At 34.3% G+C, this 9,941-nt stretch overlaps 1 protein-coding gene across 1 annotated transcript in view; it reads left to right on the forward strand.

Annotated features, from left to right (window-relative positions):
• The first annotated feature begins 5,286 nt into the window (after positions 1–5,286).
• Positions 5,287–9,941, forward strand: part of LOC119583285 (hepatitis A virus cellular receptor 1-like) — a 5,535-nt gene continuing 880 nt past the window's right edge. Inside the window, exons 1-4 of the mRNA XM_037931756.1 lie at positions 5,287–5,327; positions 8,327–8,429; positions 8,696–8,752; positions 8,934–9,126. Coding sequence (XP_037787684.1) covers positions 5,287–5,327; positions 8,327–8,429; positions 8,696–8,752; positions 8,934–9,126 — 394 coding nt within the window. The remainder of the gene's footprint in view (positions 5,328–8,326; positions 8,430–8,695; positions 8,753–8,933; positions 9,127–9,941) is intronic.

Below are 9,941 nucleotides of genomic sequence, written 5' to 3' on the forward strand. Positions count from 1 at the left end.
ATATATATATATATTATTTTATTATAATATTATGTGTGTGTGTGTGTGTGTGTGTGTGTGTGTTATATATATATTATAAAATTTATATATAAAATTATATATATATATTATATATATATAATATATTATATTTATGTATATCATTATTATCTATCTATCTATAATATTTTATATTTTAATATATATATATATTATAATATATATTTTAATATATACATATATATATGTGTGTGTGTGTGTTTTGGTGTGTGTGGTGTGTGTGTGTGTTGTGTGTGTGTGTGTGTCGTGGTGCGGCGTGCGTGGCCCGTGGTGGTGTGTGGGTATGTGTGTGTTAGTGGTATGTATATATATATATATATATATATATATATAATATATATATATATATAAAATTAATTATATATATATTTAAAGGCCGCGGTGGCCGGTGGTTAGAGCATCGGAGGCACGACGGAAATTTGAGTTCGAGGGTTCGAGTCACCGACGGCGCTTGTTCCCTTGGGTAAGGAACTTAAAATAGTTTGCCACCTAGCCAGGGGTGGCCAAGCCAGCCCAAGTCAAGGTGGTCCCAAGCGGATAAATAGAGAGAATGTTACCTAAAAAAGGAACACCGGCAATCTCCGTGGAAAGGAGCTCACAACTTGAAAAGTACAATTAATTACATGCTGTGACACGGCGGCTCAAACATAAACCTACCTTTTAAAAAAAAGAAGATATATATAATATATATATATTTAAAAAATATATATATATATATATATTTATTATATACATAACAATACAGTAAAAAATTATATACCCATGAAAAATTTTGATTTAAAAATCATTGACAATATCATTGATTAGTATTAATACCATATCGGTGTGTTGTGTAAAGGGGCCCTTTGACTGATTGTAGCTTTTGGTAATACAAATTTAATGATAAAGTTAATGCTTACTAATTGTGGGACGGGCATTTAAAAAAAAAAAAAATTGGCTATTTCAGTACTTTGGTTTCCCCTTGGTTTTAAAGGCACACTTGCGGGGGAAATTTTCAACTTGCCTATTTTACCTGCACAAGGGCCACGTCACACTGATTCGTTTGATACTCTGAGTTTTGCAAAACTCGAATTTCTTTTTTGTTTTTTTTTTTCAAATAATTTTTCCATGATGTTTTTGTAACAGTGAAAAAATTTATTTTTTTAATTTTTCAAAGCCTATATACAGTGTATATATGTGGAGAACAAGCCATCTTTTTTGCAGCGAGCGGGTATGCATCGCGCCTTCTTCTCTTGTGTGGTCGGCAAATATCTTCTCGAACCCCCCCCTAGGGATTTATTTAAAGGAGTGATTCTTGTTTATTCGGGTGGGGGTTGCTTTTAATAAAACCCGAGTATTTTAAAAAAAAAAAAATTTCCATATCTTTCCAATAAAACGACAAATACCTAGGTTTTTGGGACCGTTACAAGAAATACCCGTTACATTTTTTTATTACATTATGATATTTTTATGTCTGTAATATCTTTTTTTTTATATAGGTGAGTATATAATACTACATATAATATATATTATATATATATATATTATATTTTATAAAATATATATAACTCAATATAAAAAGGAGAAATGAGTCACCATCTCTATTTCCCCGGCACTGTTTTGGGGCTGGCTTGGCCACCCAGGGGAGGTGGGAAATCCAGGGAATTCCCTTGCCAAAGGGAAACAACGCCCCGGCCGGTGACTCGACCCCGAATCAGTTTACCGTCGTGACATTCTGAGCCGATTCAACCATTCGGCCACGGGGCCCCATGGTATATATAAATATATATATAAAATTATATAATATATTGTTATATACATATATACGTGAAATCTGTAATACCTCTAATATGTGAGTATATATATATATATATATATATATATATATATATATATTATACTCACAATATAGAGAGAGAATTACAGATTTCAGTATAATTTAATATACATATATATTTTATATGTATATATATTGTATAATACACATGGGGGCCCGCGGGGCCCCGAATTTTAGAGATCGGACCAAGAAGCACGACGGTTAATTGAGTTCGGGGGTTTTCGAGTCCCCGGCCGGCGCGTTTTTTCCCTTGGGCAAGGAATTACCGGATTGCCACTAGCCATGGGTGGCCAAGCCACCCCAAGTCGGGCCCGGGTAAATAGAGATGGGACCGAATCTCTCTTATATATGTGAGTATATATATAATATTATATATTATATTAAAATTAAAATATATATAATAGATGTATATATATACCACATATATAGGAGAGATATTACAGACAATATTCTAATGTATATATTGTGAAGGAATTTTTTGTAATGGTCCCCAAAAAACCTAGGTTTTTGATCTTTTTGAATTGGAAAGTTTGGGGGATTTTTTTTTTTTTTAAAAACCCGGGGTTTTATTAAACAGAAACCCCCCCCTGAATAAAACAAGAAAACCCTTTAAAACTAAACCCTGGTGTTTTCCGAGAAGATATTAGCGCGACCACACAAGGAAGAAGGCGCGATGATACCGCTGCTGCAAAAAGATGGCTATTTTTCTCCAGCTGATATATACACTGTATATGGCTTTGAAATGATTAAATGAATAAATATCTTTTCACTGTTACAAAAAACAATCATGGAAAAATTATTTGAAAAAAATAACAAAATGAAAATGTCAGAGTTGCAAAACTCACGAGATGAGTAAGGGGGAATCAGGAGACGTGGCCAATTGTGCGGTGAAGTAGGCAAGTATAAATTTCCCCAGCGCAAGGTGCCTCAACCAGAGGAACCAACGTACGTGAAATACCCAATTTTTTTTTCAAGTGCCCTGTCCCAAAATTTAGTAAGCATTAATTATCATTAATTATTTACATAGCTACAATAAAGTAAACCGTTTTTAACACCACACGAGCTATGTGATTAATACAATAATGATATTGTCAATGATTTAATAAAATTTTCTTCATGGTAAAATTGATTATACATGTATATGTATATGTATATAAAAACACTAATATATATATATATATTAATATATATATATAATATTATATATACTTTTTTTTTTAACGGTGGGTTTCATGTTTGAGCGCCGTATAAAGGGCATGTAATTAATTGTAGCTTTCAAGTGTGATGCTCCTTTCCACGGAGATTCCCGGTTTTTACCTTTTTTTAGGAATATTCTCTCTTTTTATCCGGGCTTGGGCCCGACTTGACGGGGCTGGCTTGGCCCCCCCGTGGCTAGGTGGGCAAACTTTGAATTTCCCTTACCCAAGGGAACAAGCGCCGGTCGGTGACTCAAAAACCCTCGAAAAAAAAGATTGCCGTCTGCCAGCCGAGCTCTAACCATCGGCCACCGCGGCCTTATAATATATATATATATATATAATATATATAATATATAATATAATATATTATATAAATATATATATACAAAAACAAAAACACACATACGCAACCACACACACACGGAGCCGCCGCACGCACGCACGCACCCCCACACACACAAAACACACACACACACACACACACACACACACAACACCACCATAATTTTGATATATATTATATATATATAATTATATATAATATATATATTATAAATATATAGTGTAGATAGAAGATAGTTTACATATATAATATATATATATTTATAATATATATATATATATATAATAAAAATAATATATAATATATATATAAACACACCACACACCACCCCCACCACACAAAATATATAATATATAATAAATATAATTATATTATATATATATAATATATAAAATTATATATATATATTAATATATATATATAATAATATATATATAAAATATATATAAAAATTAGGCCGCGGTGGTGAGTGGTTAGAGCATTGGATCAAGACTGTCACGACGGCAATCTGTTCGAGGGTTCGAGTCATCGGCCGGGCTTTGTTCCCTTGTGCAAGGACCTTCACCTCGATTGCTACCTACCCACTGGATGGGCAAGCCAGCCAAGTCAGAGTGGTCCCAACCCCGGGTAAATAGAGAGAATGATTACCTTAAAGGTAACACGGCATCACCGTGGAAAGGACTGGGGGGCCTACCACGTACTCACTCCAAGAGCATCACAAACATGAAAATACAATTAAGTATCATGCTGTGACACGGCGGCCAAACATGAACCTACCGTTAAAAAAAAAAAAAAAAAAAAAAAAAAAAAAAAAAAAAAAAATATATATATTATATAATATATATATATATATATATATATAATTCATAATATATATAATATATTATATATTATATATACTATTATATTATATATATATATTATATATATAATATATATATATTTGTATGTATGTGTGCGTGTCTCTGTGTTTGTTTGTCTATCTATCTATCTATCTCTATATATATAGTATTTTAATAGAGACATTTAATATACATATGTTTGTATGTGTATGGTATTAAATACGTATGTATGTATGTATTTTTATGGTATGTGTATGTGTATGGGGTATGTATAGTGTGTGTGTGTGTGTTTGTGTGTGTGTGTGTGTGTGTGTGTGTGTGTGTGTGTATACATGTATATATATGCATATATATGAATATCTATCTGTCTATCTATCTGTCTATCTATCTATTCGTGCACACACACATCGCCCACGCGCACACTTGAGACACACGGATTTGCACATATTGGGTAAATCAGACCTAGATACGGGAGTGGGTGACTATCTTAGATAGGGTGGCAAGTTGAGAACCCAAACAATGATTTCGTAATCAACTACTCCCTTGGGGAAAAACCATGGTTCAGCCACCCAAGTAAAAGGATCCAAGGCAAAGTAAAAAAATGTATGAAAATAAGCAAAACAAACGTAAATGGGGCATCACAAGGTTGTCTTGTAGGATTTCCCCGCCCGGTAAATGCATTCAACATATCGGCCCAAAGGTTTAGATCATAAAACTAAACCAAGAACGTAACCTGGAAAATTCCAATTTATACCAAGCTGGGGAAAAAGAAGACAATGTTCTCCACGAGATGGAAAGAATGAAAAGTCTAAGTTTAAACTTTGTGCGAAGTCAGATGGCTGTTGCTGGCGACTTATGAAGGACCAAAATCCGTTTCTGTCGTTCTCGCCTAAAAAACGACAGCATGCTGTAGTCAAGATCCTGTAAATGTAAATATCCTAGTAGCATATGCTTCCACCAGAATGCTGAAGGACCGGGCAAATCGAGAGCTTCTACAGCTCTCTTGATTAATTATTTTCATTAGAAATCAAACGAAATTAGATTGTCATGGGTGACTTTAATGCTAAAATTGGCTCAGGGACTGCACGGTCTGGGGGGACGGAATAAATCGGAGAAGACTTATAGATGATGTAATGAGAAATCTGATTATTACAAACACCTGGTTGATGTACAGCCCATACAACGGATTTGTCCTGGTGAAGAGCCAGACAACAAATCTACTATGTCCGGTTCAAGATACCGGAACGCAATCAAAGACTCTGAAACATATCTGAGTTCTTCTTCCTTTAAGTGCCTTGTCCTTTCAGGGCGTTGGCGATCATGGTTTTCCATTTCCCGTTTTGTCTGTGACACTTGAGCAGTTCTGTCACTTCTGCCCATATTGAGATCTTGTTCAAGCTGGTGATGAACTTCTGCCTTTGTACCTTTGCTTCTCTTCCCTTCTATCTTTCCTGTTAACACTAAGTTTTCCAATCCCTTTCATTCATTACGTGTCCTAAAAATTGCATCTGTCTTTTCCTGATAACTTTCATCAAGGGTTTTTTTAACTCCCGCTCTTCTAAAAAATTCTTCATTTTGTAACTCTTTCTGTCCATGAAATCCCGAGCATTCTTCTGAGGAACCACATTTCTACGGGTTTTAATTTTTCTTTCATATTTCATTGGGCTATCCAAGCATCACACCCCTTTAAAACAAAACTGACACACATAACATTCTAACACTCTAACTTTGGTTTTTACATTCAAAAATGTTGTTCTTAAAAACAGCATCATCTTGTTGAAGACTTTTTTTGCCCCTACCAATTCTTTTCTTTATTTCAGTTACACTTCTTCCATCTGATGTATCAAATACCCAAGTATGTGAATTTCTCAACATTCTTATTTCTTCACTTTTATATTCAAAGGGCATTTTGGTGTTATATTCTTCTTTGATATCACCATACATTCCCTCTTCTTTATGTTTATCTGAAGACCTTCTTCTCACTTTCTGTTAAACCTTTTTAATATATTTTGAAGAAACTGTTTCGTTTCTGCTATTAGTACAGTGTCATCTGCATATCTCAAGTTGTTAATATTGATACCTCCAACTTTCCACACCTGGCATGTTCTTAATCTCCTTTAAAATAATTTCACTGTATAAGTTAAACAGAGTTAGTGATAATTACACCCCCCTGTCTTACACCTCTCTTTACTGATGTCCACTCACTTATTTCTCCGTCTATTCTGACGGCAGCACTCTGTTCCCAATATAAGTTACTAATCAGTTGTAAGTCCTTTCCATCAATATCTAATGCTTCCAAAAATTCTAAACATTTCTTCATGTTTACCTTATCAAATGTTTTGCTATAGTCAATGAAGCATAGGTATAAGTCTATCTAACTTTATCGCTCTTTCTCCAACATTCTCAATATAAATATTGCATTCGAGTCCCTTTTCCCTCATGTATGCATTCTGTTCTTGCGATATTTCCTCCTTATTTTGGTCTTATTCTCTTGAGCAAAACGTTCAGGATCAATTTTGTAATGTGGTGCATTAAACTTATTGTCCTGTGGAGTTTCACATTCAATTGCTCCAGGTTTCTTGGGAGGCGCTATGAATACAGACTTGTGAGGTCAGTTGGAATGAGACCTGTGTTGTAGAGTTGTTGCAATTTCAGTTACTTTTTGAACTCCAAACCCCTCTAGTTCTTTTTCCAACTCTATGCTATATTGTCCCGGGCCTGTAGCCTTACCCTTTTTTCATTCTATGAAGTGCATACTGTACTTCTTCCTGCATTATGCTTGGTCCATCTACTTCTTTTCCCGATAACAGGCCCTTCCCCCTCTTCCATCTTCAAACAGTTCGCTGATGTACTCTGTCCATCTGTCATGATGTCTTCTTTCTCCAGGAGTATACTTCCATCTTTTGCTCTTATGCATCCAACTTGAAACGCACATTTCCGTCCCACTATTTCCTTGATTCCCCAAAGCATATTCCTCGCATCCTATTCTTTTAAACTCTCAACTGCTCACATTTGCTGTGAGCCATGTTTCTTTTCCTCGTTGCATTTATTTTTAATGCTTCATCCAGTTGTTTGTATTTTTCTATATTTTCTTGCTTCGTAAACCCTTCTTTTATCCATCATGTCAAGTATCTCAGCTGTATCCATTTTTGTTTCGCCTTTGTTTTCTTCTTCGGCAGAACACTCTCCGCTACCTCAACAATGCGTCTCGAAAAATAACCCCAAACATCTGGGTTTCACTTACGCTCTCTAATGCACTATAGCGATTTTTAACTTCTACTGTAAAACTGTTCTTTCATTTCTGGATTTGTTTGAGTTCCCCAAAACCCCAAGTTTGAGTTTCTTTTGTTTTTTTTAGTTTTCCCGAGCTTAACCTGCAGATGGCAAACTAGCAGGACATGAATCACTGGCACAATCTGCTCCGGTACCCTTTTACCTGTTGAACTGCGTTCCTGAACCTTGATTAACTGTTATGTAATCGATTTCATTTCGACTTCTATCACTTGGGACTTTCCCATGTGTACAACCTTCTAGGATGGTGTTGGAACCAGGTATTAATTATCACTTGGTTATTTTCCTGACACCATTCAACCCATCTTTTCCTCTCACATTTCGTGTTCCAAGACCATTTTGGTCCAACAATATTTCCTTCTCTTCCTTTTCCTACCTTCACATTCATATCTCCCATGATTAAAATAATCTCCTGTGATTTACATTGTTTTCTTGCCTTCTCTAAATCCTCGTAGAATGCCTCAATTTCTTCATCTGTATGCTCTGATGTTGGAGCATATACTGAATGATGGATAGATTAAAAGGTTGCCCTTTCAATTTTTTCCAACACGATTCTTTCCGAAATAGCCCAGAATCCCATCACACTTTTTGATCTTTCTTTGTCCAGTATTACCCATACATCATGTTGACATCTTTCGCCTCCTGAAAATATTATGGTCTTGTCATCACTAATTATCTTTCCTGCTCCTGTCCATCTTATTTCACTTATTCCTAGTATTTTAAATTTTTAAAACCGATCCATTTCTCGTTTTACATTCTCTAGTTTTCCTGTCTCACTTTTGTTCTTATATTCCAGTTCCCTTTCTCAATGGTTCTTTTGCGGACAGCAGCTTGATGACGGTCTGGTGTCACCTGTTGCACATGACAATCCTTTACCGGGCAAGGGATTCCTACCAAAAGCAATAGAAATCCATTTACGCCGTTTGCTCTTGATTCGTTACGGGACATTAAAACCATGATTTTTCTTGGCAATTTACAGCGTGGGTTGCCAATTCCTTCTGCCAAGATTTTTAAAGAGTCACCATCTCCCTTCTCAGAAGTTCTTCCACCAAAACCAAGTTAGCTGTTGACTTTGAGGCTGCGATTTGTTTTTGAACCCAAAGTACAGACATTCTGTCCCTGCCTTCTCAGCCAGAATAAACTTCCCTGAAAACCCCTGGGCAAGGGCAACAACAAAACTAAACCCCCGCTGGATGCTAAGCCAGGATTTCTAGGCCCCTGGGTAAATTATGCAAACCAGCGTCCCTGCTCACACACGCGCGCGGGCGATGCGTGCGCACACGGTGCACTCGCACTCGCATGCGGCGAACTGTGTGTGTACTTGCGCTGATTTTTCCATATCCGGGTACAGAGCAAATTCATATCACAATCCAGTGGTAGTAAAATTTAGGACTGTCCCTTAGAAAGTTGAAGAAAGTGAAGATTGCCTTCAATTTGAACTCAGAACCTTACAGACCAGTCAAGGTGCGAGAAAAAATGCAGCTACAAAGGCAATCCCGGCAACAGAAAAAAAGAAACTTTATCAAGCTAACTCCACCCAGACCTCTAAGAAAATGCTTCGAAAAAAGTCAAGTTTCAAAATACAACAACGTGCAAGTGAACTAATAAACAATCTTCTCAATTATATAATATTAAAAATATATATAATATATATATATATATAAATATATATATATATTTTATATATATATATATATATATATATATATATTTCATAAGGATGATGGACGATTTTTGTGATAATGATAGAAACACTAATTAAAAATAACAACATTTAAAATAATAATATTATTGATAATAGTAATAGCAGTTTAATAATGAGAGCATGACAGGGAATGATAAAGGTTGCAATGATAATAACAGTAATAAGAAAATAGTTGTTATAATAATTAATAAGCAGGATGACAATAATTTTTAGAAATCAGAATAATGATAAGATAATAACAAAAAAACATTGTAAGGATAATGACAGCAAATAATGTGATAACAGCGACATTTATTTAAATTTTTATTTTTTATTTAATTTTATTTTTATTAGTATTATTATTATTATACGTTATTATTATTGTCATTAACACTTTTTATTATTATTATTATTTTTATTATTATTATTTATTATTATTTATTATCATTTTTATCATCCCCATCCTCATACCATCCCCACCATCATGATCATCATTATAAAACATAATAATAATAATGATTATAACAGCAGTAAAACAATGACAAAAGCAACAATAATAATGATAACAATAATATTTTGAATAAAAATTTGAGAGGATAATGAGGATGATAATAATAATAATAATGGTAGTAAGGGTAATAATAACATATAATGATAACGATAATAGCAATGATAATATTAAATAATAAATAAAATAAGAAAATAAAATAAAATATAATAATAAAAA

This window comes from Penaeus monodon, chromosome 17 (genome assembly GCF_015228065.2).
Source record: "Penaeus monodon isolate SGIC_2016 chromosome 17, NSTDA_Pmon_1, whole genome shotgun sequence".
NCBI classification, from domain to species: Eukaryota; Metazoa; Arthropoda; class Malacostraca; order Decapoda; family Penaeidae; genus Penaeus; species Penaeus monodon.